This window comes from Penicillium verrucosum (assembly GCF_028828655.1).
Source record: "Penicillium verrucosum strain IBT 35672 chromosome Unknown utg000001l_segment0_segment0, whole genome shotgun sequence".
Classification (NCBI taxonomy): Eukaryota; Fungi; Ascomycota; class Eurotiomycetes; order Eurotiales; family Aspergillaceae; genus Penicillium; species Penicillium verrucosum.
In genome coordinates, this window is record NW_026643210.1 from 6405963 (window position 1) to 6433097 (window position 27135).

At 49.1% G+C, this 27135-nt stretch overlaps 12 protein-coding genes across 12 annotated transcripts; 4 read left to right on the forward strand and 8 right to left on the reverse strand.

The window, feature by feature from the left end:
- Positions 1-270: 270 nt before the first annotated feature.
- N7516_002368 (SET domain-containing protein) lies at positions 271-1393 on the forward strand (the record flags this gene model as incomplete). Its single annotated transcript, XM_057215088.1, has 2 exons — positions 271-1095; positions 1157-1393. The coding sequence occupies 2 exons, from the start codon at positions 271-273 to the stop codon at positions 1391-1393; spliced, it is 1062 nt and encodes a 353-aa protein (XP_057076971.1).
- Positions 1394-1662: 269 nt separating this feature from the next.
- mog1 (Ran GTPase-binding protein MOG1) lies at positions 1663-2535 on the reverse strand (the record flags this gene model as incomplete). The annotated part of the gene is made up of 2 exons (XM_057215089.1): positions 1663-2335; positions 2459-2535. The coding sequence occupies 2 exons, from the start codon at positions 2533-2535 to the stop codon at positions 1663-1665; spliced, it is 750 nt and encodes a 249-aa protein (XP_057076972.1).
- A 543-nt stretch (positions 2536-3078) lies between these two features.
- N7516_002370 (NYN domain-containing protein) lies at positions 3079-4904 on the reverse strand (the record flags this gene model as incomplete). The annotated part of the gene is made up of 3 exons (XM_057215090.1): positions 3079-3699; positions 3754-4449; positions 4524-4904. The coding sequence occupies 3 exons, from the start codon at positions 4902-4904 to the stop codon at positions 3079-3081; spliced, it is 1698 nt and encodes a 565-aa protein (XP_057076973.1).
- Positions 4905-5630: 726 nt separating this feature from the next.
- Positions 5631-6491, reverse strand: N7516_002371 (uncharacterized protein; the record flags this gene model as incomplete). The annotated part of the gene is made up of 1 exon (XM_057215091.1): positions 5631-6491. One exon carries the CDS (start codon positions 6489-6491, stop codon positions 5631-5633), a length of 861 nt encoding a protein of 286 aa, XP_057076974.1.
- A 174-nt stretch (positions 6492-6665) lies between these two features.
- Positions 6666-8973, forward strand: cog6 (Golgi transport complex subunit COG6; the record flags this gene model as incomplete). The annotated part of the gene is made up of 2 exons (XM_057215092.1): positions 6666-6956; positions 7021-8973. 2 exons carry the CDS (start codon positions 6666-6668, stop codon positions 8971-8973), a joined length of 2244 nt encoding a protein of 747 aa, XP_057076975.1.
- Positions 8974-9573: 600 nt separating this feature from the next.
- On the reverse strand, positions 9574-12318 carry N7516_002373 (uncharacterized protein; the record flags this gene model as incomplete). The annotated part of the gene is made up of 3 exons (XM_057215093.1): positions 12113-12318; positions 9890-12065; positions 9574-9794 (listed from the first exon to the last, which is right to left on the reverse strand). The coding sequence occupies exons 1-3, from the start codon at positions 12200-12202 to the stop codon at positions 9574-9576; spliced, it is 2487 nt and encodes an 828-aa protein (XP_057076976.1). The 5' UTR covers positions 12203-12318.
- A 639-nt stretch (positions 12319-12957) lies between these two features.
- mrsA (putative mitochondrial carrier protein) lies at positions 12958-14497 on the reverse strand (the record flags this gene model as incomplete). The annotated part of the gene is made up of 8 exons (XM_057215094.1): positions 12958-13006; positions 13083-13527; positions 13582-13638; positions 13711-13803; positions 13862-13994; positions 14072-14107; positions 14168-14237; positions 14460-14497. The coding sequence occupies 8 exons, from the start codon at positions 14495-14497 to the stop codon at positions 12958-12960; spliced, it is 921 nt and encodes a 306-aa protein (XP_057076977.1).
- A 1763-nt stretch (positions 14498-16260) lies between these two features.
- N7516_002375 (uncharacterized protein) lies at positions 16261-18004 on the reverse strand (the record flags this gene model as incomplete). The annotated part of the gene is made up of 4 exons (XM_057215095.1): positions 16261-16289; positions 16344-17230; positions 17300-17825; positions 17914-18004. 4 exons carry the CDS (start codon positions 18002-18004, stop codon positions 16261-16263), a joined length of 1533 nt encoding a protein of 510 aa, XP_057076978.1.
- Positions 18005-18779: 775 nt separating this feature from the next.
- Positions 18780-21151, reverse strand: N7516_002376 (translation initiation factor eIF2B catalytic subunit epsilon; the record flags this gene model as incomplete). The annotated part of the gene is made up of 5 exons (XM_057215096.1): positions 18780-19444; positions 19505-20679; positions 20739-20863; positions 20927-20983; positions 21074-21151. 5 exons carry the CDS (start codon positions 21149-21151, stop codon positions 18780-18782), a joined length of 2100 nt encoding a protein of 699 aa, XP_057076979.1.
- Positions 21152-22392: 1241 nt separating this feature from the next.
- N7516_002377 (alpha/beta hydrolase) lies at positions 22393-23322 on the forward strand (the record flags this gene model as incomplete). Its single annotated transcript, XM_057215097.1, has 1 exon — positions 22393-23322. One exon carries the CDS (start codon positions 22393-22395, stop codon positions 23320-23322), a length of 930 nt encoding a protein of 309 aa, XP_057076980.1.
- Positions 23323-23994: 672 nt separating this feature from the next.
- Positions 23995-24595, reverse strand: N7516_002378 (SRPBCC family protein; the record flags this gene model as incomplete). The annotated part of the gene is made up of 2 exons (XM_057215098.1): positions 23995-24219; positions 24323-24595. The coding sequence occupies 2 exons, from the start codon at positions 24593-24595 to the stop codon at positions 23995-23997; spliced, it is 498 nt and encodes a 165-aa protein (XP_057076981.1).
- Positions 24596-25422: 827 nt separating this feature from the next.
- On the forward strand, positions 25423-26926 carry N7516_002379 (uncharacterized protein; the record flags this gene model as incomplete). The annotated part of the gene is made up of 2 exons (XM_057215099.1): positions 25423-25929; positions 26567-26926. The coding sequence occupies 2 exons, from the start codon at positions 25423-25425 to the stop codon at positions 26924-26926; spliced, it is 867 nt and encodes a 288-aa protein (XP_057076982.1).
- Positions 26927-27135: the final 209 nt, after the last annotated feature.

A 27135-nucleotide genomic window follows, 5' to 3' on the forward strand; every position in this document is an offset into this window, starting at 1 on the left:
GTCTTCCACATACAAAGTGGATCAATTTAGACTACTCCGCCACAAATCCAGATCAACCAATAGGATCGATGAATCTATACTCGTGTGTGGGCCCCCAATCATTCGCAGTCGCTTGGATAACCTCGCTGCCCTTACATTCCCGGGAAGGCGAATTAAACGACCCACAAGCCGTGAACCAAACTTGCGCCATAATGGGTCGAAGAATTTGCTGTCGAAACCGACAACCCCCCCAAAAGTACACCTAGACATACCCAAAGCACCCAATCCATCATGTCCGAAGTCGTATATATCACCACAGAACCCTCAGACCGGATTCGCGTAAAAGGAGTCACCCAGACACCCGATTGGATCCACCCGCAGCTAATTGAAAGCACCGACGCGATCAAAGGTCGCCAATTCCGCGTTTCCGGTCCCATTTCCAAAGGCGCCTGTCTCCTCGTCGATTCCCCCTACGCAGTCATCCCCGTCGTCGACGAACCCGCCCACAACGACAATCTCATCTGCAGCAATCCTGCTTGTAATCGTCCGGCAGCTTGCCATGTCCGGACTCCATGTCCGAATGCCTGTATCTCGGATGTGACGTGGTGCGGAAGCACATGTCGTGACGCAGATAGTCTTCGACATGGGTTTGAATGCGCTTGGCTCAAACGCTATGCGGGGACTATTCGGTCTAAATGGAGTGAATATGATTTTGGCATGCTGTGGGTGGTTCTTCGGTTGCTTGCTGCGCGACACTGTCAATTGCATGATGGGAGAGATAGAGATGTTGGCGTTGAGTCGATGGGGCATTGGAAACATGGTTGGAGTGGCATTGAATCGCTCTGTGGTTCGGAAGATACTTGGCCTCATGACAAGGTCCGATCTTGGTCTGCTCTTGTGAAGAAGTATTTGAAGAGTAACCCCACTCTTCCTCATGAGATGAGTGCAGATCGTGTTCTTCGTCTCATTTGTCAGGAAGAGGCAAACTCATTTGGTCTCTACCCACGAGAAACAGGCATTTTCCCCCTGCCGAACCCTCCTGTTGACAGAGGGGAGCAATTCGCTGCAGCTGTTTATCCCACTGCGGCAATAGCTAATCATTCGTGTCTGCCAAATGTAAGTGAAATTCTTCCCCTGGGTGCGAATTTGTGAAAGTAAAATACTAATTCACCACAAGATCATCCACAAAGCTGACGATAAAGGCCGCATGGTCTTTACCGCCTCCCGCGACATTCTTCCAGGCGAGGAATGTTGCATCTCGTACTTCGATCTGACACAATATACTGATCTTACTTCGCGTCGCGAGCATCTTCGGAACTCGTTCCGTTTTGTGTGCCAGTGTGAACGATGTGTTTCTGAAGAGTTTACAGAGGAATCAACAGGATGGACTGCAATGCCAATGATGGATATGTGAAAATGACTGACTATAAAACGACTAGATCTATAGAAACTTACTAGAGAGCATTATACCACAATACAACTTTTCATTTAAGAACACACAGCCATGTATTGAACACACGATATAAAGCTTGCAAGTGAATTGTTTTATTTCTATCTGCCCCAAAGCGCAAATGGCGCATGTTCCATATCCCAAGCCTCCAGCCATATCCTCCCAATAAAATCCCCATCCCAATCCGAATTCACAATCCGCCATCCCAATCCATACAAAAAAAAAAAAGACATCTAAACAAAGAGACCCCAATCACAAATCTCCAATCTTCCAATCAAAGCCCCAATAGTCTCCTCCGCAACAACCTCTTCAAGCGACAAACCCCTCGGGTCACCACTCTTATCGAACTCCTCATGCGGCACATTAAAGAAGACCAACAAATCCGTCTCCTGCGCCTCTAGCCTAACAAGCAAGAAATGACACGTCAATCTCGAAACCTGCGGCAAACCATTAGAAACCCCATTCGTCTGCGCACCCAACACCCCACCATCCGCAACACCAGCAGCAGACCCATCAACAGACGCAGGGACACGTCCACCGCTACCGCGCACCGGCGTCGTGAAGGAGACAACGCCGCGATACGCCTTGATAGCGGAAGCGGGGGTAGACGAGGGCGAAGCAAGTTGGACTTCGACGCGCGTGGGCGATGTGATCACCTGCATGGTGTCGCCTTCGTCGCAGAGATCGTGCAGGTGGTACAGGGCGGCTGCTTGGTCGACTGTTTCTGCTGTTGCGGGCGCTGCGCTGCCGCTGCCTGGGGCGGCGGTGGGTTGTTGGTGGCTGAGCGCGGTGAAGGTGTTTAGTGCTTCGGCTTGCGGGACGCGCTGGTTAATTTCGATAATTAGGTTGGAGAGGGTTGTTGGTGAGAGCCATAGCTCTTGGTGGTCGGGGACCTCGCGGAGGGTGCTGGGATTGGGGCGTTAGTTTGGGGTTTATGTTTATGTTTGATTGGGAAGTTCTGGGATACCATTGGGAATGGATTGAAGGAATAAAATGGGAATTTGATGCATAGGAAGGTTGTATACTAACCTTGAATCAATCCAGCCTTGGGGCACAACGCCACGAATGGCGCCGCCGAAGAAGTCTTGCTCTGTGAATTGAGACATGGTGGAATTGATATGTTGTGATTGTAAGATGAAGGGAATGATTTTTATCTTTCTTCTTTCTTCTTTCTTCTTTCTTTTCGAAAGGATGTTCTGCTGTGCAAGATCAAACCCAAGTTCTTCAAGATAGATTGCGGATTTTTTTGCCGGTCCGTTTTTTTGAAATTCAACAACGTAGTAGAAGGCAAGCAATATTGGAGAGTAGCACTGATTAACAGAGACTATATAGTTCCTAAATGGAGAATATCCTTTTATGTTGTAGGTAGACGAGTAGACGAGCAGACGTGCATGAGGCAACAAGTGCGGGCGGGTGTTTTCCGCCCAATGACGTTGGGCGATTTGGCGATTTGGCGGGGTGTTGACTCAAAATATACGAAACTACGAAACTACGAAACTACGAGCTACGAGCTACGAGCTATATTAACCGAATTTTGAGTCAAAAACATAAGGAATTTGAGTCATGATAGTCATTATTCTGGATTTCATTTTAAATTGAAAAGGCGAAGTAAGTCAGTCCCCTTGGAGAGCGGAGTCGGGTTTCGCCATTCACTCAAATAGTTCCTCCACATAAGGGTCCAACTCGATCAGCTTGAAGCGTTCTCCCCACCGAGTCCGAAACTCCTTCCTTCGGTAAGCATAGCTTGTTCCCTGCAAGAAGCTCACAAGTTCAACATTCCAGCCGCGCTGCAGCGCGCGCTCAACCATCTTCATGAATCCACCAGAGAACTCGGCCACGGCCGCATCCCCCGTCGCCAAAACAATAGTCGCTGGGTCTTTCGTGTCCAAAAGGCTCTCCAAGATCTTCAGGTGCAGAATTTCGTCCACACCCTGCTCGACCCATCGCTCTCCAGAGGCGGCGACCATTTCAGGACCGCTAGATGCACCCTGAGAACTGGAGCCATGGTTTTTCCAGGACTTGTTATTGCGACGGGGGGTGACGGTCTTCGCCTTGTGCACACGCTCTAGGATACTGGTTTCGTAGCCGAGTTTCTCGGCTTCTTCGACCGAGGGAAGACGATCCGAGCCGACCAAGACTCTCTTGGCGGTCTGGCGGCCGCGTTCCATGATCAATGAGAGGTTTGCGAAGGACATGTGAACGCGACGGATTCGACTGGAGAGAGGGATATTGCGCGAGGTTTTCACCGCATCGTGAAATCCCACCATTATCTGAGATGAATTAGCTTCAGATGAGCTTTTTGGTTAGGGGGGACTGAAACGTACGTTTGACATATCAACAAAGATATGGATGGGAAGCGAATCAATACTCTCGATGGTACGGTGTTGCGAAATCTGCCCTACTTGAGACACGATTTTGGCATAGGCGGGAAAGTGGCCGAGGAGTCTGGTAATCAAGGTGGTTCTTCGGTCCGCGGCCGATATGCGCAAGGTAGACCGCACACGAGCACTTCCAGAACCAAGCTCTTGGTTGGTGTCGGCATTCAGTATCCAGTCATTATCCTCAAATGATGACGGCGGGGTATCATAACGGCGAGTCTTCGCGTCAGGCGTGCCGACATGAGATGGGACAAAACGGATGGCCACAGGTTTCTCAGAAACGGGATGATCGAACACAATGCTTGTGTCCGATTCAAGCCCAGCGCTTTCTTCCGACGTGATTAGATTGTTGCATGTGTTATTCTGGGAATATCTTCTGCGAGACCGAGACTTGGGTTTTGCCGTGGGAGTATCACTTAGATCACCAACTCTGGCTCTAGCAATCGTCTCCGGCGGGGTTCGTGGAATACCAAATTTCACATTGGTACTCGTTCCAGAAGGCTGATGACCTGATGGCCGCTTCAAGATAGTGAATGATTGACCCTCAAAATCAGTAGGAATATCTGTTGCCTGGGCTTTTGGGCGAGAAGAAGAATGAGAAGTATAGCCAGTGGCGGAGTCCTCGAGGACCCGGGGATTTGGCTTGTTGATGATGCGAAAGGTGTTGGACAAAACGGGGACAGATGTTTCAATGCCAGGGGGCCAGAGAATGAGACCTTCTTGGCCGGTGTTTCAGCTGAGGTAGGAGGCAGTTCTTCAAGCAATTGCCGAGCCTTCTTCTCCAGCTCAGACTTGATGGTCTTTGCGGTCCCTAAAGTTGGTGTGACGCCTGCAGGAGCGGGGACCCTGTTGAAAACCTCCCAAAGAGCACCAAAGTCACCAAGCTTCGGGTTACTCTGCTTAGATGTAAGATCCACGAGCTTACCATTGGTGGTGTAACGGGGGTCGCCCTTAGCTGGTTGTTCACCAAGCGAGGGGATTGTAGATTCATTGTGGCGACTAGGTCTCGCAGTGCAGCCATCAATAGGCAACCGTAGTAGGTCATGCACTGGAGTGAAGTCCCAGTTCAAAGGGGTAGGGGAGTCCGATGCAGTCATTGAAAGCTGATGAGACAGATGTAACGGGTGTGTAACCGGTTCGTGTGTTGGAGTTTGGATGATAGCAAATGAAAGAACGATGAAGTCAATGTCTTGTCACCAAGATAATGATCCAGTTGATGATCAGAGAGAATGAGACGATAATGCATGAAGAAGCATAAATCTTAACCACATACTGAGTCAGAACGAAAGGATGAGGAATGAAACAAACGAAGATGGGACGACCTCAGTCAGTTGATGCCCAAACGGGCGACGGAGACGGTGAGTAGTTCTGCCAAGTCTTCTTGACCGCCTGGTGTTGTTTGTTCCCAATTAGGCTTAGTTATTCCTGGAGATGTGGGGTACCTAGGTACATACATTATATCACGTGATATTTAGGCTTTACAGACTTGGCACCTGAATATCTTCATGGTGTCATCTCCATAACATCAAGCGAATCGAACGAACCGAGAGCATGAGGCTATTGGGTGTCACAGCCTGTATTTCGTGAAATATCACCTGCAGCTGAGCCTTAGGAACCAAGCTGATTGGAGGAACCATTATCTAATTTGGAGGTTGTGGTTAATCCGAAGTCCGGCTCAAATAGATATGTATACATATTATATTGCCTTCTACTTCAAGCAAAGTACACAGTTCTCCTAAATAAGTTCATTCATTATGTAGAGCAAACATTGTAGAAGGCCAAAGGATGTAGAGATGTAGAGAGCTGGCCTTAGTACCGCTCACCTATAGTGCCATTGAATCTTGTTGTCGCCTAAGCTGCCTAAGCTCACGCTCTAGTTCTTTATACTTTGCCTGTGCCCCTGGGGTATCCTTGGGAAGATCATGGAATGCCCTCACACGGCCTTGCAGAGCCTTGACCGTCTCTCGCATCCGGATAACGTTCTCCTCCTCCGCAATCAGCTCCTCAATGGTCGGCCCCCGGGGCTGAACTTTTTCTAGTGAGGCAATGCGATCTTGGTACTCCCCGACCTTGATTGCAAGTGTTTTCGTGCCGCGTGTCCACTCCGATGTCAAGCTTTGTGTATCGGAAGGTGTCTCATACGCCACATCGGTCTTCAATTCCTCAAGCTCCGCCTGTAACCGTGCCAGCTCTCTCTGGAGATACCGATGCAATGTGTCGACCTTCGCAATTTGTTCCTGGGCCTCGAACTCCTGAACCGTGAGCTCCACAATCGACTGTCCTAGATCCCCGGGATTCGGATTTAAGGTATTGCCCAGAGCTGCGGCGGAATCGGCAAGGTCCTCTAGATCATATCTTCCCTTGTCATCCAAGCACATCTCGACTTCATCAAGGAGTTGATTTTTCTGTTGTTCGTGGGGATCTTTGCGTTCGAACTCTTCCCGCCTTCTGTATGTATCAACAGCATCTTCGCGCGCGCAATGTTGTAGAGTGGCTTCTTCATCTGCAGCATCATTGGCTGCAGCTAGAGTCAGGAGGACGCGAAGGGTATCTTCATTGCGCTCGAACTTGGGGACCGGTTTGGGCGCGTATTGTCGATTGAGCCAGGAGTTTACGTACGCCCAATCTTTAGCTTGGATAGCAGCCTGGCGGGCCTTAGCCGGGGAAACGAGTGGACTGTCCATGGGATCGGGTCGTAATGCAATTCTAGAAATAAACGAATTGAGACAAATCAGGAGGGGAAAATAAATAGAGTGATATGTTGACGATAAGATAACCGCGAAGGCGGTCGATGCGCCAAGTGCGAGGTTGTCCTCTACTTCCCCTCGCCGACTCTCCGCTGCGTTGCTCGAACAACAATGACCAGCTACTTTCCAACAAGTGGCAGCGCCAGTAATGGCGCCAATACACCGACTCCATCGTCTCCATTGTCCCCGCCAACGCAGCGCCCGACCGCCCTCACCAATCGGTTGACAACGGTTCTGTCGGCATCGTATGCGGACTCGGACATTCGGGACTCCCTCGAGACTTTGAGCTTGAGGGGCATTCACAACACTGCAGAAACACGTCGGCAACTACGACTAGATGTGCAAAAAGAAGTCGTCGATTGCAATGCGGAGATTGTCAAGGACTTCGGGAAAGTGGCAGAGGTGAGACTCCTATTGCTCCTTTAGAGATTGGGACCCGGAAGTCTAATTCGAATGGCAATCACAGCAATTGAGACGGATCGGAACAGTGGTCTCAACCCTTAACCAGACATGCGACGATATGCGCAAACGAATCAACCTCGCAAAGCAGGATACCACGCCGGTACTCGAGGAAGCGAGCGCCCTGATGACACAGAAGAAAGAGACCGAGACCAAACAACAGCTATTGGAAGCCTTTTCGAAACATTTCTTGGTTCCGGAAGAGGATCTATTGGTTTTGACATCGGCCGAAGAGCCTGTTGACGAGCGGTTCTTTGACGTACTAGCTCGTGTCAAGCAAGTGCACCACGATTGCGAGGTCTTGCTCGGCGGCGAGAATCAGCGACTGGGCTTGGCGGTAATGGAACTGAGCACCCGGAACCTCAATTCAGCATACCAGAAACTCTACCGATGGGTCCAGAAAGAATTCAGGTCCCTGAATCTAGAGGACCCTCGCATCAGCAGTACGATCCGCCGCGCTCTACGGGTGCTGGCAGAACGCCCGAGTCTATTCCACAGCTGTTTGGATTTCTTTGCAGAGGCACGGGACTATGTGCTGTCCGATGCTTTCCACTATGCACTGACTGACGCTGTTTCCGGGGCCAATGGGCCCGGCGCCGGTGATCATACTGTCAAACCGATTGAGTTCTCAGCGCATGACCCACTTCGATACGTTGGTGACATGCTTGCATGGGTGCACTCGACAACTGTATCAGAACGAGAGGCCCTCGAATCTTTATTTGTTGATGACGGGGACGAACTCGCTCGGGGGATCCAGGCCGGCTTGAATAGCGAGCCCTGGTCGCGCATCGATGAAGACCAAGAAATGGTTTTTGATGGCCAAAAGGCACTTAGTGACTTGGTTAACCGCGACCTTACTGGAGTGTCTCGATCACTGCGACAGAGAATAGAGCTCGTCATTCAGAGCCATGAGGACCCTGTTACTTGCTACAAGGTGGTTAGCTTGCTCTCTTTCTACCGCACAACCTTCACCAAACTAGTGGGCGCACAATCGCACTTAGTTGACCTGATCCAGAGCTTGGAGAAGTTCACTCTTAGCCACTTTGAGACTCTGATGCGCGACCAAATCAGCGCTTTGGCGGGCGACAATATTGCCCTGACTCCGCCAGACGACTTGTCACCTCCACAGTTCTTGTTAGATGCATTGGAAAGCCTAGAATTACTGATGAAGACGTATGAGACTTCCGTCGGGCCAGAAGATTCATCCGCAGACGCGAACAACGAAAACCCGTTCACTTCTGTCCTCCGGGCCGCCTTCGATCCATTCTTGACACTAGCCCGATCCTCATCCGATGAACTCCAAACCACCACAGCGCAGTCTATTTACCGCACCAATATTCTCCTTGCAGCCCGCGCTGCTGTGTCACCATTCCCCTTCGCCAGCTCCACACACGTCCCTCCCATTTCCGCAGCTCTATCAACCCTACGCAGCGATCTTCTCGACACCCAACATCAATTCCTCCTCGACTCCTCAGGTCTCCAAACGCTCCTAGAGGCCCTGGAGCCTTTCTCAGATACCGCCGAAGATAAGACCGAGAAGTCAGACCAGCAGAAACCACAACTAGCCGACCTGACCAGTCTCTCAGCCTTCCAACCAGAGTCTTTGATTACATCCAGCCAACAACTCGACGACTTCCTCCCATCTGCACTTATGGACGCAACCGATAATCTAAAGCGTGTACAAAGCCTTTCCCTTATCCAGAGCGTCACCGAGGATGCAGTTGAGGCATTCTGCCGTGATTTCGAGTTCATCGAAGGCATGATTATTGCCGCTGATGAAGCACGCGGAACTGTGAATGTGGCCATTGGAACCGGGACCAGCGTTAGTGGCCAAAGTGGTAAATCCGATGGTAAGATAGAAGCAAGCGAGAATGATGATGAAGAGAGCGATGGTGAACAATGGAGTTTGAGATCGTTGTTCCCTCGAACGACAGGGGAGATCCGGGTGTTGTTGAGTTGATCTATATAACTTATTCCCTATACAGGTTGTACTTAATACATGTCTAAATGTACAATGAAAACCCCAACCTGTAGCTAGTTACATAGCCCCATAACTTCTAAGTTTTAAGCGCTTTTAGCTTCGCACTAGAAGTGACTGGGGACCCTATTAGGACGCAGGAAGACGCTTGACTCCCGTCTTTTGGTTTCATTGCATCCAAAGTGACTTGCTGAACTAAATAGTCATTTATATTCCAGATGATATGACAGCCCCGGGATTCGGTTAATACTGGTTCAGTACTATCAAGTTGATGAGATGCATGAGGCTGGTCGCGATCTAAATCTATAACTAACAGGTAGATCTAACACACACATTTGGCCATTTACAACATAGAATTTCCCAGATGCCATAGAGAGACAGAACAGACACACAGCATCCATAACAGGAAGAGGTTATAAAGAACAGAGAGAAAAGAAGAGTCGATATTCCATTCCTATAATCGTATCGAACATACAAAGTCCCCACCGACAAGGAGGATAGAGGAACAACCCAAGAGACAGTCAAATAGACGCAAGAGAGCAGAACCAAAAAAGTCCAAGATGAAGAAAATCCAAATCTACTCTACCCGCCTCGCTCGCCGAATTCTCTGGCCCAATCTTCATATTTCCGGAGGCCGTCGTGGGATACACTAGGCCGAATGGAATATAAACTTGCCTCGAAGTCCTGGAAGATAATGGCGCGGATCTGGTCCATCGGTGTGTGTAGGAGGGCCTCGCCCAGATTGCGCAGGGGACCCATGGCCGCATCTTTGGCGAGGGCTGTTATGTCTGAGCCGGAGAAGCCTGGGAATATCAATCAGAAAGACGAACCAGAAAGGAAAAAAAGAAAAGAAAAGAAAGGAAAGGAAAAAAGGGATACAAGAAAGGAAACAACATACCTTCTGTCACTTGTACCAGGACCTGGATATCTGCATCGCTCATCTCGTGGTGTTGGTGACTGATAAGATTGCGTATCTGCTGCTCGCGGACATGATGTTCAGGCAAGGGGATGTACTGGCGACGGACGAAGCGACGACGTGCAGCCTCATCGATATCCCAAGGCATATTGGTGGCCGCTAAAACGAGTACACGACTAGCATCACCTTCCTTCTTCTCGCGGCTTGTTTGTTCACGGCCTGCGGCTGCGCGCTGGAGATCAGACCATTGAACGAGGAATTCAGTCTTGGAGCGACGGGAGGCCTCGTGCTCTGAGCCGGATGATCGGGCAGAGAGGAGGGAGTCGATCTCGTCGACGAAGATGATGGATGGGGCGAGGGCTTTGGCGAGCCCGAAGAGGGCGCGCACGAGCTTCTCGCTTTCACCGTGCCATTTGGATGTTAGGCTTGATGCGGAGATGGAGAAGAAGGTTGACTGTGATTCTGTGGCTACTGCTCGTGCGAGCATCGTTTTGCCTGTGCCTGGGGGGCCGAAGAGGAGCATTCCGCGGGCTGGTTCGCGAAGACCGGAGAAGAGGTCCGGACGGAGGAATGGGTAGACGACTGCTTCCTTGAGGGCCTTTTTGGCTCCTTCTAAGCCTGCTATGTCGTCCCAATGTACTTCGTCACCGCGTACTACGATGTCGTTTAATATTTGTTTTGCTGACTGGGGATCAATGCCCCTGGGCAATTTCTCCATGATTTTCAAGTTTTCACTGTCTTCTTCCTCATCTTCGTCCTCTGCGTCGCTTGCTGTGGTCCGCTGATCTGAAGATTCTGGTTCGCTTGACAGTGGTGTTGGTGTCTCTTGCCGTTTGACTGGTGGGGCTTTGCGCCGTATTGCACCATCACTATTCCCCTGAGAGATAGCCAGCCGGTCGACACTGCGATGGAAATCATCCCCGCTAGCAGACGATGGAGAAACACGGGCCGTTTCGCCAATTGTGGGAGGCCTCGGAGCAGATGTTGTCCGTGATTTAGTGTTGGAAGAATTTACTTCACGGCCAAGCCGAGGCGTCAGACTCCGAGAAGAATTCTCAGACTTAGTAGCTTGTATTGGATGGCTTGTCGGCTGGAAAGATCGCAAGGCCACGGGCTTCGGTTTGACGGATGGTCTAGGTGGTGTAAAGTCCGCCGGGTTCGGCATGGACATTGAATGAGGATGTTGTAGTTTAGGGCTTTCAGGTAAAGGTGAAGGTCGAGGTCCCCGCGGCGGCAGTTGACTAGGCGACTGAGTAGACGGTCTGGGCGAAGATCTCTTCGGAGACGAACGAGGAGGCTCTCGCCAATGGGCAGCAGGAATTCGGTCCGCGGATAGATGATCTCGGGAAACGCGAGTTCTCGGCTGCGGAGGCTCATCCCCAGAACTAGCTCTTGGTTCTGCCTCTCGGCGGAAACTGGGATCATTGGCGGCGCTTTGGCGAGATGAGACCAGAGCCGCATCGCTCACAGGCTTCTCACCCGATGCAGAGCGATAGATACTACCCCATGCTAAGCCCGCAGCCGTGGAGGCAGCAGGTCTCGAGTCCTTCTTCTTTGATGCAACCTTGACTTTTTTACCATTCCTCTTACCGTCGCTGCTGCGCAAAGTTGTCAACATGGGTTTCCGGCGCTCGGGACTGGAGCCACGCGATCTCGTTTTGCCTGAAGAGTTTGAGTGCACGCGCAATGCAGGCGTTCCAGCCGCTGACAGGGTCGCTGGTCCAGCCTCGTCATAACCTGGCGGCGAGTCATGACTTTGTTTCGTCGGCAGCGTAGGGCGGCCGGGTATGGCTGCTGGTTTGGAAAGGTCGGTGTATCCCACGGCAGGGATTGTTCCATCTCCGATCCAACCGGGAGTGTTGGAAGACGATGGCGGCGGTATTTTTGGAATTGGCCTGCCCTTGACAAGGGTAGCGCTCTCTTTACTGTTATTTGCCTTGCGTCCATTTGCCTCTGCGGATTCTTTCCTGCTTTCTTGCAGAGCGCCTAGTAGATCGACCCGTTCTCGGCATTGAACCTCTAGCGCCCGGATGGAGTCCTGCAGGGCTCTTTCGGTTTCAGATTTCGGGGTATACTTTGACGGTACACGACGTGCATTGTGATGGTAGATAGTCTCAAGGGCAGATCTCCAGGACCGCAATGCTTCCTCTTCGTTGTTCTAATAAAATGAGCCTTGGGAAACTGGTGTCGAACTAGTGGACTTACCTGGCCCTCAAAGTACACAGCGGTGGAGCACGCGAGATAACACTCGTCGTATGTCTTCTGCAAGGAAGACGCAGGTCGTGGGCGGATCATTAGGAATATACAGGCCCGCCTGCATCCATTTCACAACAAGTTGGTGGAGTTGGTGAAAGCGATGATCTCCCGCAGGTGGAGGGGGAGGATTTTTCGCGTGACGTCGTTGATTCGGGAGTTACTGCATGCGTCCAGTTGAACTACATAAACGAATGTATTGGATGTATTTCTATACAAATCAATTAAAATAGTAATCTCAGACATCATCTCTAAATTTCCTCACGTCTATGGGGTACATGCAAGATACTAAAAAGAAAATATAAGTTATCGTGATGCCACAAGAGAACCCATCCCTCTCAAACCAAAAGAAATCAAAACCAACAGGTTTCTCCAACGCCGGTCACAGTATAGGACACATCGAATGGAAGAGAGTATCGAAGAATCCAATAAGAAAGAAAAAAAAAGAAAAGTACAAGCTCCAGATTTAATCTCCGAAATCGAAAGTGGCCGTATCCCGTTTTCCCCAAAACTATACATTGCCGAAACGCTTTTCATAAAAAGCCCTAAAACATGCAAAGAAGATCGAAACACGAGCTCTGCTGGCCCAAGATGCGCCACGGTGGGAATTGTTGGGCTCCGCCCAACACTCAAATCCAGAACATATTGTAAAAGAACAGACCCATGTCGCCCGAAGATATCAAAAAAAGATTATATGGCGCCCACACAAACGTGGTATATCGAACAAGTAGCAGGTCCATCGGCGATGGTGAATGGGACCCATGGCGAGCGGCCGTGCAAGAGGATCAGGGATTCTTTTAGTCGAGGTGCTTCTTGAAGTATGCCTTGGCCATCTCATATGATGTCCTGGAAAAGAAGTCAGTAGATGTTCAATCAAATATTGAGAGAAATCGAGTCTCAGAATGGTACGAATGGTACGTACCAGCAAATTGCAGTGCTCGGCATAGTGGAAATAATCCGAGGGCGCATGCCACGCAGGAAGCCAGACCAACCAAACCGGCGCTTGATAATGGCAGCGGCGTTGAACAGACCCTTTGCAGAACGCACCTCCTCGCTCTCTGCGAGGCCACGGGTCTGAAGGAGCGTCTTCACGACGTCAAGGGGAGTGGTAAGACCAGCTGCGAAGGCACCGGCCAGACCACCTGCGATGCAGTGGGTGAATGGGTCGTAATCATTCTTGGGGTTCATGACCTTCGAGATCGACTCGTAGGCAACGAATTGTGTGGCCGTGAAAGGTACGGTCATGCAAAGTGTGGTAGGGTAGGAGACGTAGAAGGCCTGGAGACCTTCGGTGCGGTAGAGGGTCTTGGCGCATTGCGCCAGGGTCTTGTGAATTGAGCCGTGAACCTGCATACGTTGCTTCATGACTAGAGAATTGAGTTAGCTGGGCGTGGTTTCATTGCCTCACACGGGTCACTTACCATCGAATGGGTTCATCAGCGCATCGCTGGCAATGGTGGCGGCCGCTCCACTCATAGCTGCACGGTAATCAGGTCAGTTGTTGCACAAGAAGAAAAATCACCAATTCAACAGTTGTCAGAAAATCTTACCGGCAGCCAAGGGGTGATGTCCATCATCGACATTACCACCAGCCATTTCCTTCACGATCTCATATGTACCGAAGTAGACCGCGTGGGCGGGACCTATCGTCACGAATCAGAATTGAGTCTTTCAACTCAGGGCTTTCTAGGATATACACACCTGCGCCGACAATCACACTCGAGACTCCCTTCCATAATGTCCGCCAGCCCTCAACTCGATAGATTGTAGAGACCGCGTTGGTCAATCCGGTGTAGAGTCCGCCGGTTGAAGGGGTCAAGATTTGCATGCGAGTCTAGCGATGGCCAAATAGTCAGCGCTCAATCCTTTCCCCTCTATTTCCAAGGCCTTCAACCTAGAAGTCAAGCTTACCTTGAGCAAGTCAACAGGGTACATAACCGAGTGTTCCTTTTATTTTAATCAGCCAAAAATCCTCACAAACATCCCCAACAATCCATGTAAACATACTGCTATCCCCGCGAAAGCACCAGCTAGCATATTCCGGCCGAGGCCATAGTTGGAAGGAAGGGCTTCGTAGCTAAGGCAGAACGGTTCGCATTAGTTTCGGCAATAAAATCGGACTCCGCAGAGCGACAACCGGGCGAACAAGAAAGTCAGGATGTTCAACAAGGACAATCGAGTAATAGCTGGAGTGTATCATATCACCAGAATATAAGATGCGTTGGTCGATGTGTTCATTTCCAGCGATCCCGATGCCCGATTGCCAGGGAAAAAAAAAATCCATCAGAGAGCGACATACTCGAATTCCTGTCCGGGGATTTGATCGGAAGCCTCCATGGAGCTTCCGCTAGCTCAAGGCGCAGCTGTAGCAGATGAAGAATTCGAGCGGAGAGGAAGGGAGGTGGTTTGCTGTGGCGAAGGTGGAGGAAAGGAAAAGGTAGAAGATGAGATAGATAAACGGGGGATTGGATTGGAGATCCCGCGGAGACACAGGCACAAGACCAACAACAAATCAATTGGAAGAACAAAAGAAGAAATGAAGATTAGAAGAAGCAAAATAAAATGAAAAAGAAAAAGTAAAGCTTTTCTTTTCTTTTTCTTTTTCTTTTTAACAAAAAAAAAGAAAAGAAAACGGAATAACCTGGAGAGGAAATGTTTTGGAGCGGAAAACGGCGCTAGGGAAATTATTCACGGACTTGCCAGGTTGGTTATTATGCATCTACTAACTATGTACTATGTTATATAGTTATACAGAGTAAATCCTTATTATTTCTATTCTTTTGACTGTTAGAGACTATTTTCTACAATATCCATATTCTCCTTACTTCAATCCCTTTAGAATTAGAATCTGTACATGCTTATTCAGAATTGGTGGCTAGACCCTCATCCATGCCTCGGAACTACCGCTTGGAAAGGCCGAACTACATACAACATTCTCCGTAGATGTAATTTGTAATTTGTAATTTGTACTCAGTATATCTCCGGAATAATGACACATGCATATAACGTCAAACACAGTACAAATACCAATACACAATAACATATCTCCGAAACATCCGATGACGGAGTTTAGACCCTGGTCCTTCGCCTTTTTTATGTAAAGTACCATACCAGTACCTTTACAGTGTAGCAACCACAGTACAGGTACATAATTGGTACCTGATTTTATCAATCTGATAAGACCCCCCTAATAAGCCATCGTTCGCCCTTGACCACATTTCGCCTAACTCATCTTATTATTGAGTGGAGCTTTCGGCTTCCTGGTCTTCCAGAACGGGGTTTTTTTTTTCTAGAAGAACTTACATAAACGTCTCCTTTTTACTCCATAAATAGGCGTATATTGTTCATAACTATTAACTACATCTCATAGTTATCAATTATTAACTTCTAAGGCTTGGCTCTCATTTCAAACTTGGGAGGCGAAGCAGAAAGCAGAACACGCGGGTTTTCACTGGGGCATGCCGAGCCCCGGTGGGACTACAAGCCGCGAACTAAACTCATCTGGTCTATATTGACGCGGATTCTGCGAGGACCCCCTGTTTCTCGGGGGGAAATCTTACACTCCATCGTCAAGGGATAGATCGAACGCGGTAGATGTTGTATATCATGCTCTATATTATATAGAAGCGTACATAGACAGAGTCCCTGTTCTCCTTCCACTCATTACGCAGGAAGAATGCATTGAATGGGAGGACTTCACTGCTATCTGCCTATTATACCATCTGAAAATAATCAATTCTGTTAAAAGAATGCCGCTGCGCCTGAACTCAAGGCAATGGAAAAGAGAAAATACGGAATACGTGATGAAAGCACACTCCAAAAGAAAAGCCCTCGTCAAATGAGGATACATGCACGCAATTCGACGTAACTTGAGGAAGCGGGAAGAGGGGGGGGCATAGGCCCGTGTCAGCCCTAGGGATGGATGGATACGACCTTTGCTGCTGCGAAACCAGTGCAAGGGTGAATGGCTTAAGTGTTAGGGGCGGTGGAGGGAAAGGAAAAGGTATGCTGAAACTTCTTGGAAAGAAATAGATGTCGTTCACGTCGTCAAGATCTCGTCCGTAGTCTACGGCGAGCGGAGGGTTCGGGTGGGTTGTGATTTACCACTCAATGTTAAACGACCACTCTCCTAGACAACACGCGTTAGAAATGTAGGGAAAATACATGTGAAGTTCACACTTACCATTCTTCAGGTTCTCAGCCGTGTCACTTAATAGAATCACCCGGCGCTTGTTGCAATAAGAAGTCTTGTCCAGAATATCAACCTTAAGTTCTGCCAGTTCGGCAACTGGCTTTTCGAACATCTCACTGAGGCTCTCAACGGCCATCTCCAGATCCTTCTGGTTATCCTCAAAAATCTCAGTCAGATTGTTGCGAGCAAGGTAAAATGCAAATGCATAAGTCCACTTCAAGGTCTGGCGGCACTGCTGCAGGGCCTGCGACGCGGTGTCTAGGAACTGCACCTCAATCCAGGATAGACCAGACTGCGACTGAAGGCTAGTCATCTTCTTCTCGGTCTTCAGGTATAAATCCTTGTCGAGTTTGGCAGACTGCTCGTGGTTCGCATACCGATTATAGTAATGTAAGTAGCGCTCCAGGGATGAACGCGATTTGGCTTGAGCAGTGCGGGCGTCTGCGCCTGACTTTTCTTCGTATCGGTTGCAGTTATACCAGCTCGTGCCATGCTCGGACCAGAGGCCCATACACATCCAGCAGAACTCATACTTGCACTTCCGGCAAGTCATATGGTTACAGCCGCCGTTCTTCTCGATCGTCGAGTTACACTTGGTACACTCTTTGGTGTTTGCCGAGATCCAGTTGGCCGTCTCGGAGTCATCTTCACATTTCTGTAACCACATTTTGACCAGCGTGCATGGCGCAGGCTGGTGGTCGCTGAGGGAACAGCCAAAGCAGAACTCGTGCTTGCAAAAACATCGCACTGTTGGAACTATGCGACGGAGATCACGGTTCTTTACCCCACAGTCAATGGCGTATTGACAGTTTGGTGCTGGACACCATTTTAGGTTTTCTTTATCGTCAACGTAGGTCCGAGTTAGAAGTTCTCGATACCTGTAGTGAGACATGTGTTAGCGAACTCTCACTTTCATCTAAAAGCAGCCTGCAGAATAGAACACCCACCTTCCTTGGAGCTCCTTTGTCACGAGCAGATCCAGCGACTTGGAGTCCACGATGCGATTACAGCCATCGCCTGGACACTGGATTCGGCCAGCCTCTCCTTCCTCCTTAATTTTCTGTCCCAAGTAGTGTCTATAGCAGTCAACACAATATCGGTGACCACAGCGCATAGCGTACGTCTCGAGGTCATCCCCGTCCTCGCAGCAGATGTCACACGTGAAGCCCGGGACGCGCTCGGTCTTCGCGGTTCCCTCAAAGTTCGACCCAAGACCAGCGTCCTCCAGTGTCTCCTCCGGATGCTCCATATAGGACTCGATCAACTTTTCCTTGTTCCACCGCCCGAACCGCAACAAGATCGCCACCGACTCAGGCGGTAGCCCAAGGATGGCGCAAACCTCGTTGACTTGACCAAGCTGTTCATGATCTATATCTGGAGGATCTAGAACCTTGAACTCGACTTCGTATGGCTTCTTTTTATGTTTGATGAGGTCTTTATCGTCCGAAAACCCGGCGTCGAGATCATCGAAGTCTGCTTCTCAAGACACAGCTTGTTAGTCACCATACTCTAGACGTAGACGGACACTCAAAAATGAAATATCAGACGGACACAGACGCACCTTCGCCTAGGCTCTCGTCATCAGAACCCTGGGTACCCAAGAAATCATCCTGGCTAGAGACGTCGCTCATGAACTCATCGTCAGAGTCCATACTGGCGGTGGTGGGTGTCGCGGAGAGTCTCTTTTTCGAACCGGAACTGACGGGACTTTCCCCCTCTGTGGATTCTATTGTGGTTGTAGACTGGCTTTGGTGGGAGCGTGGGTCGGACGCAGAAGCGGATTTCCGGGAGCCGTGGGCGGCTTTTGGCAGTGCCTCGTCCGCAATCGCCTCAGCCGCCTTCCTCTTTCGCGTTATTGGAGGCGTGGTGAATGTAACGGCAAAGATGCCGGCAAGGGGGAATGTGGGAGATCGGGCCAGACGTCACTGGGTAAAACCTGTGACGGGCACGGATAGAGGGGAGTGGGGAAGCGTAAGATCTCCGGGCTGTTGGCCCCGAAGGCCCTTGGAACAAACAGTTCGAAGGAATGACGCCTTTCGACTTCGAGATACTCTTACTTGTAAGAGTGTACGTAAGAGTATTATTTTTTTGAAGGTCTATAATTCTATCGTAATTTTATAAACTAAAAAAAAAATCTTCATAATATAACCACGTAGATCAGAAAAATATTTCAAGATTGGTCAGCTGATGTATATCTCCCGTAGCCTCTTTCAGGCCATTGACTCAGATAATCATTCCACTGCCCCAGCCTCTTTAGGCTTCCATCCACTGACAGAGTATAGAGAATATAGAAATGAAGATGTCTACATCTGACTAAAAGTCAATTATGAAGTACAACTTGTATACATACAAGAAGCTACTAGTTAGTTATGTAAAAACAAGGAACCTTGAACGTCATATTGAAATTTTAATAAAAACATGTGGTATCTACTCATCATCACTCTCCTCCTCGGATTCTTCTTCACTACTCTCCTCCTCTGCCTCGGCGAGCCAATCAACAAATTGCTGGGTCTGACTGCGGACAGTCCGCATTTCCTCGGAGTTACTAGAGCGCTCATCGTTCCACCACTGGTCGTAAGCCTCCTCCTCGATAAGGTCAAGTTCATATAGAGACTTGGCAGTAAAGAGAAGGACGGTATCACCCTTGTTACGATGAATAAGATCCTGCTGGAGTGAAAGCAGTAGATCCACCTGATCGTTCTTCTGTTCCTTGTTGCGATCGAATAGAGTGCGCTCAACCACCTCCTTGTATGCTGTGAAAACCCCATTGACTGCTGGACCGGCACCCTTGCCGCCCTCCATAAGCTGTTGGATGTGCTTCATGAACGATGTCACGATAGCGCGACGGACCTGGTTGTCCGAGGCGTTTGCGCTCATGCGCAGCGTGACCAGCTCGAGCTGTACGACGTCTGCTGCCACGCCTTCACGTAGACTGTCGAATAAGCTGACTGAGGCGTCGTGGTGGAAGTTGTCTGCATCCTCGTCGGCGGAGAAACTGCTCCGCTCAGATCGTGCCCAAGAGGTATTAGAGACTTCAGATGAGAGTGTTGAAATGGAGGCGGATGAGAGTGAGAGATTGGGCATGCGGTACACTGTAGATGGCATAAAGTCAGTAATCTGGACCAGAGGAGACACACCCGGAAACAACATACCAAGTCCCGATGAGGCTACGCTCATGTCGTCGTCTTCATCTTCCTCTTCCTCGCCGTGAATGAACTCATAGCCTTCGCCTTCTTCGCCAACAACTGCGGGATCGTTCTTGCCCACGCCACCATCGTTCCGAGTTTTCGTGATACGCTTCCCACTCTCCACCCAGATGTTGTCATCAATTTTCACACCATAGGAGAGGAGCGCTCCCGCGGCAACGGCACAATTCTTGCCAATAACCACGCCATCAGCGATAATCGCCCCACGGACGTTTGTGTTATCGCCGATCACAACATCGTCCCAAACATAGGCACCATCCAGTTTGACATTGCGGCCAATTTTACAGTTTCGACCGAGCACGGAGTTGTGGACTTCTGCCCGGTCTCCAATGCTAGTGCCTTTTCCGATGACTGTGCGGCGCCCAATGACGCAAGAGCGTGCCAGGGTCACCCCGGTTTCTTGGTACATGCTGCCCTTACGAAGTGTGTACGTGTGACCAGGGAGCAAGTTCGTATCCGGGCACAAGGGGTATGTCCAGCGCGAGAGAATATCCTTGCTTATCGCGTCGTAGGCTTTCAGGTTGCGCACGCGCGCAGCGTAGTGGTCCTTGATGATGTATGTATGCAGAGTCTTGCCGTTCAACTCATAGTCCTTCAAAACACCGTACAGGTAGTGTTTCCGCGGCGATTGGTAATCGAAACTATCGGACCATAAGCTCAGTACGTCCGGGGTGCAGATGTCGATGCTGCAGTCGATCAAGTCTTGGCGGATATCCAGTTCGGGAGTTTTGAGAATAATTTCGGCGTCAATGTTCAGACGAGATAATTGCTCTTCATCTGGATGACGATCGATTTCTTCATAGTGGAGGCAGCGGTCCTTGGTAGGGTCAATGACGAAAATCGGTGAAACTGAGGTGGACTTGGTCCTATGCTGTAGGCCAGCCTCTCTTAGAACCATGGTCATGATCGCATTCTTGTCAATTGCTCGGCGGGCCCGGTGCTCGGCCAATGCACCCTCGATGGGCAGGTTGCTGATCACGTCGCCGCTCACGACAATAAAGTCTCCTGTAATAAGGTGCTTGCCGTCCAAATCGCGCATAACGTCCCCGACAGAGGTCGAAGTCGACTTAAGGAAGGTAAATTGCTTGAATGGTGAAGACGGTGCCCTCCATTTTGATGCACTAGCAATATAGGTCAGCTCTGCCATCCGTATCGGAGGGAGTCGCTAGGACAAGCCTACTTGATGTATTTCTCCAGCTGATCCGAGTGTGCTCCTGCGTAGAGGAAGACCTCCTCTACGCCTGCATTGGCCAGAAATTCGAGGGTGTATTCGATCAAAGGCGTATTTGCGAGCGGCAGAAGGCACTGATAAATTCGTTTGTTAATTTCGGCATTTTGGGACATGAATGTTTTGCGGTAGGGACATACACGAGGCTTGTCGCGGGTGAACGGCTCGAATCTTGTCTCGAAGGTATCTGCGAGCACCTAAGCAAAGGCACAAGTTAGCAAACATATAACACAGAAAGGACTTTGGCAGGAACAGTCATTTAACCATTTGCCAACTGCTAGACCTACCACAGCTTGAAATGTCTCTTCCACTTCCTCCGCCGCATTGGGCTTTGGCTTTTGTCCGGCTTTCTGCTTGGGAGCCATTTCTGCAAGGAGGGTTAGCAACGAATTCTTTATCGTTCAAGAGAGTCGCAAGAACTAGTTCTCGTGAAGCACCGGTGGGAAAGCGGCAGGGCTATTTTACCTTCAATGTGTCAACAACACGTTAAGTCCAGGGTTGGTGAAGGTAAACTGAGAGAGGTCAGGGGAGGTTCTCAGACACTTTCTCCAGAAATAGCACCAAAGAAACGCGCGATCTTGTTATCAAAGAAGAGCACAAAAAAGCCTCGGAGTCATCCCGCCCACTTGTTTGCATAGTTTGCATTTCAGTTCCATTGCCTGAGGCGGATATTCCCAAATAGGTTTAGTCTAGATCCTATAGATCACTCAATAGAATATCTTGAACAGATGAATGCAATGTCAACTATTAATGGTCTAATGTATTTAAATGCATGAATTTATGTATTGACTATGGAGTACAATAGTAGTAGTCACAAACTGGTCAAGCCGATGCATATCCTAATACGTACATTCACTACAATCGATGGACATATTCCTGCACCACTCGCTCCTCTTTTTAAGAACCCTGACACTAACTAATAAAATAAGAATTCTAAGCCTTATGATTGTGTTAATCTTTCGCCGGTAAACATCTAGATGAAATATAATATTACCTTTTGTCAAACCATAACTCATATATATGTATGCAAGAAGCAGAGTCGGCTGTAGAGTCGACAACACACCATATGCACTTTCATAGGCTTTATTGAGCCTCATTGTTGTAATGCAATATATGTGGCACTTGAATTTTTTTTTATTTCGGACATGCTTAGTCGTTGCGAGTTTATACAGAGGGTACTTGACTAGTCGCCACCAGATGCAATCCACATAGCCTTCCCGGTTCGGACACTTGAGCTATCCGTATACCCTTAATATTCGCCCCTCACCATATCCTCTGACCCGACACCGGCAAATGGTCAGTCTGGATAGATGCATTGAGTCTAGGTATCAATTGTGCAACCTTCCGGGGAATTTCTAACACTGGCGGGTCCAACCGGGGAGGTGGACGATGTCGTCCACAATAAAAAGAAAATGATTGGTTCGAGTTGTATGGAGGCATTCACTTCATTTGCCGAGTTAAAGACCCAAGCCTCAATACTATCTTGTTTGGTATTCGAAGTGGATGCAGGAGGTGGCGCGCAATTCCAAATCTATCTTTCATGGTCTATATACATATACCAGGGACGGGCCTCTCTTGAACTATCCTCCAGCATTTCCATTGAGACATGTCTACTGTCATGCCCCCTGAGATTTTCCGGCCCCCGTACGACCCTGCGCTTCAACCCAAACTTGATGCTCTCGATCTCTCCTTCTTCGATACTATCGACAAGATCCGAGCCGTGACCTCTGGATTCTCCGCCGAAACCGTCCTCGCTGGGGTTCCACATATGCAACACGCAGAATATGTCGTTGATTCGCTGGATGGCCCAGTCATCCTTTCTATGTTCACCAGAAAGTCATCCACAAACCGCTCCCGACCAGCAGTGTATATTATTCACGGCGGCGGCCAAATAGCCGGCGACCGATTCAGCGCGATAGACAGTATAATCCGCTTCTTTGAAGGTATTGATATTGTCGCCATATCTGTTGAATACCGTCTAGCGCCAGAACATCCAGCGCCGGCGGCTTTGAACGACAGCTACGCCGGACTAGTCTGGGTAGCAGACCATGCAGCCGAGCTTGGGATTGACCCTACTTCAATCATGATTCTGGGCGTCTCCGGCGGCGGTCCCATCGCAGCAGGATGCTCCTTGCTTGCACGGCAGGGCCAGCACCCAACGCTAAACCTACTTGCACAGATGCTGATTGCACCTATGCTGGATGACCGGGGCCAGACGGTGTCGGCGAAGCAGTTTGAGCATGTCGGACCGTGGTGTGGGGTTACCAACCAGATGGCATGGGACTGTGTCCTTGGAAAAGACAGATGGGCGCAAGTTGATTACATGGTTGCACCTGCGCGTGCGACGGACCTGACGGGGTTACCGCCAACGTTTATTGATGTGGGTGAGGCGGAGGTGTTTCGGGACGAGGCGATTGCGTACGCGTCGCTCTTGTGGAAGTGCGGCGTCTCTACCGAGCTTCATGTCTGGAGGGGGCATTTCATGGTTTCGAGATGCAGATGCCTGGTGTACCGGAGGATAGCCAAACTGCAGTAGCGAGGGCCTCGATTGCTGCAAAGAAATCGTGGATCAGGAGAGTTTTCAAAGTGGATGAGTATTAGTCCAATCCCAACAACCATGTATATATGCTAAAAAGCATTAACCTATTAGGAAATTTCCATATAGCCTAACTTGTGGAGATGTCAAGTTGTAATTTATCCCATCTAGTATAATGTCATATACAGAGCAAAGGCGCAAGACCCAAATGGACCCCGAAGGTCCACTCCGAGTCCACTAAGCTAAATCTATGATAAAATGCAAGCACTTACCAAAAAGACCACTTATGATAACCTGTTCGGTTATCTGGTTTGTATGGACTTCGGGCGATTTTGGAAAGAAGCCCTATGTTGAGGCAATCAAGATAATAATAACGGGGACGAAAGGAAAGTTGCTATATCTACTTTACAGAGGCCAGCGGCTATTAACATGCTGGAACCGTTTGACATCCTTGAATGGCCTAGACAAGGTGCCTGAAGTTCTGGTTGAAGTTGACATGAGAGGTCCCAAGTAGCTTGAAAGTGAAGATATCACCCCACCAGCCCGGAGCTATAGGGTTACTCTACAGTTATGGATAACAATATCCAAGGGGCTTTATTTTCAGGAACGCTCGTTGTTTTGGCTCTCAAAAATCTAGTGTTAGGTTTTGCTCCTAGGTTCATTTTGCTCCACTCATATTCTGTTTTCCTGTGCCATTTTCCTCATTGCTTGGATGGTCCCCTGAACTGAAGATACTGCAATTTTCATGTGATCATCCTCTGCTTTCTTGGCCTCATTTGTTCCAGATTCAATACCTGGCAGGTGCCATTCGTATGTGAAGGTGAGATGTAAAGTCTGATCCGGCCCTCTGGCGATAATATTCTCGACTATAGATCCACCTGGAAGGGTGAAGCAGGTCTGTCCTCTGATTAGACAATAATAACAAATTGTGATGTTAAAAAGCTCAAGTAGCTCAAGTAGCTCAAGTGATTGATAAAGCTTCTTGGGGTGAGACACTTACTTTTACCGGTGCATGTAATCTGCATTCCTCGCGGGTCCATTTCCCTGCCATTGGAGACTCGTGAAGATCCGCTGAAACATGAGCATCTCTCACAATGACGCAGCCATTTTCACGCTCTTCAACGACACGAGAGTCATCGAAAGATGGGATAAATGCTTCAGGGCATCTAGCCTTCAATTTGATGCCGTTCCAGACCTGTTCTTGTGTCAGAGTTGGAGTGGTTGGATCGGCACCATTTACTGGTTCGGTATAGGCGATATAAAGAGTAAGCATTGTTGACGCGATTGAAAGTGAACGGCGGTTTAACAGAATATCCTTATTCAAGTAGTTTTTTTTTTAAAAAAAAAGATAAAACAGGATTTAAATATTGAGGTTGGGGCTGGGATAAAAAGGCAGAAGCTCTCGGCCTCGCACTCTCGGAGGCCGACGCTGACTCGAGTTTCCGTCCAAGCCGCTGCCACGAGACCTCAATGGGCCGAGTTGGGCCCTCAAAGCCCAACTAAGCCCATTTCTATACATAAATACAGGCTTGGCGCTCATAAAACTACTGAATAATGCCTGTTTTTTACGCATGTTTTGGTCTGTAAGCTTACTTCTAGTCTAGCCTAATACGATGCGAAGAAGTATGAATCTACAGAAACTGGGGAAATCCGGAATAACATGACCTCCAGAACGTATTGGAGGTGCAAAAGTTAATGGAACTGTCCAATTAAACACCACATGGCGGAGTTTTGGCGATAATATGCGAGAAATTGGCCCATTAGCACATCGAGTTTTCGCAAACCAAGTCCTGGGTCAGGGACTTGGATGCGGCACAGGAGGAATATGCGCTCGAATGGCACCGTATGAAGAGAATAGTGCAACGGCGATGGGACCATTGAGGTTCTGAGTTCCGATTGCCCGTATCGCCCTCGGAAAGGTGCATAACAGGTTGGACGCACTTCATTCAGTATAATTAATGGCTATGCGGAATACATATTCCGGGACTTTTGGTAATGATCCTTGCTGCTATCTCGTGGACGACATCGTCCGTTCTTCCTTTTGGTCCTTTAGAGTGCTGACTCAGCGCTACCATAAAAGCCCATGTGTTCAACCGGACGATGTCGTCCATCTCGCTGTTCGACAATTGGAATAGATTCTTGCCCTGCGGTTTTATCCTCCCACGGCCCATGGAGATGGACCCCAGTCCGAAGCAACCGGTCCGGCGCCGGACATCAAAACAACTGGAAAGAAAGAGAGAGCTAGACAAGCAATCACAGAGAATCAAACGCGAGACGGACAAGGACCGATTAATTCAGATCCAGGCCGATGTCCAGAAAATCCAACGGCAGATGGACAGCCTCCAGAAAACCATGGCCATGATTCTGGATGGGATGAACACTCTGCACAATACACATCCCAGCACTCATCTTTCCCAATCCCCTTCAGTGTCCCTGCCGGTGGATATTATCACCCCGCAAGATGGCAGGATGGCAGGTACGAGAGGAGACTCGAGCTCCAGCTCCAGTCCTAGCAGTCTGACGCCAAATCAGGCCCACGGCGGACAAGCACCCCCGAAGCTGTATGGGGACACAGATCGAAGTCTCTTGGTAGCGGATTGCAGCGTGGTATCAAGGGAGCTCAATCATTCGCCTGTCGTAATAGGCAGTCTGCCTGAAAGTAACGATTCTTGTTCTCCGTATGCTCAGGATAGCGTGCAATTGGTTACTTCGGCGTTGCATCCGTCAGAAACGGGGGCAGACCAAACGACGCTTAACGCCTATCGCCAAACCCGGGAATTACCTAACAGAGACCCCATCTCTGTGGATGATTCAAAAGCTCCTCCTACTATCTATACACACATAGACACTTCTCCACCGACCATATTCAAGTATCGAGGTGTAGTGCTCCCATCCTGTCTCTGTCAGCCAAGGGTGCACTCCTCGTATGCAGACTGCTTCGAGCATACCGTCTACGATGCGGTGATCGAAGCGCACGTTCAACCTCAAACGCCACCCGTCCCATTGAGTCCATCCCTTCCCGATCTTCTTTTTGTGGGAGAAGGGAACAACGTTGTATCTCGGATTTTATTCAAAATGTTGAAGCGAGACGGTCTTTGTGGGATGGATGTATTGTTAGGGGCCTATATTCTCCTCTATCGGCTACTTCGTGTCAGTTCTGCCATACTATGCTCATCCGCATTCTTCCTCTTCTTTTTGCTTTTACCATCTTCAATTGGACGCAGCAGATTGCTTACAACAGTAGTACCGTCTTTCCCCATCTCTCAAAACCCTCCAGGACGTACCGGAATGGTTTCGACCGACTGAAATCCAAAGTAACACACCTCACCAAATCTTTACCGACTTCATGCCATTCCCTCAGTTGCGCAACGCCATGGTTTCGGGCTCTGTTGAGTATACTCGAGAAGAGTTTGATATTGACTACGGTCGTTCTGTTTCGATTAACTGGCCGAACTCGAAACCTTTGCTGGTTAGAAACGATTCCTTGGATGTGGTTCTAAACCCAGAGTTTGAACCACATGCTCTCGACTACAGTAACTGGTCGCTCAATGAGGAATTTGCGCTCAAGTATCCGCACATGGCTATGATGGCCACAATTAGATAATAACCTTTATGGTGCATCGTGTACGCTAACTATAGTTAACAAGCTACTTTACGGAGTGTAGATATTGATAGGTACTGTGGAACTTCGAGAATATTGAGTGTGTATGCTAGAATGGTAAAACAACTAATCATATATATATGCAAAGTCCAGAATAGCTTCTGTTCACAATTCCTTTTATTGACATACAGCTATTCCGCTAGCTAATAAGA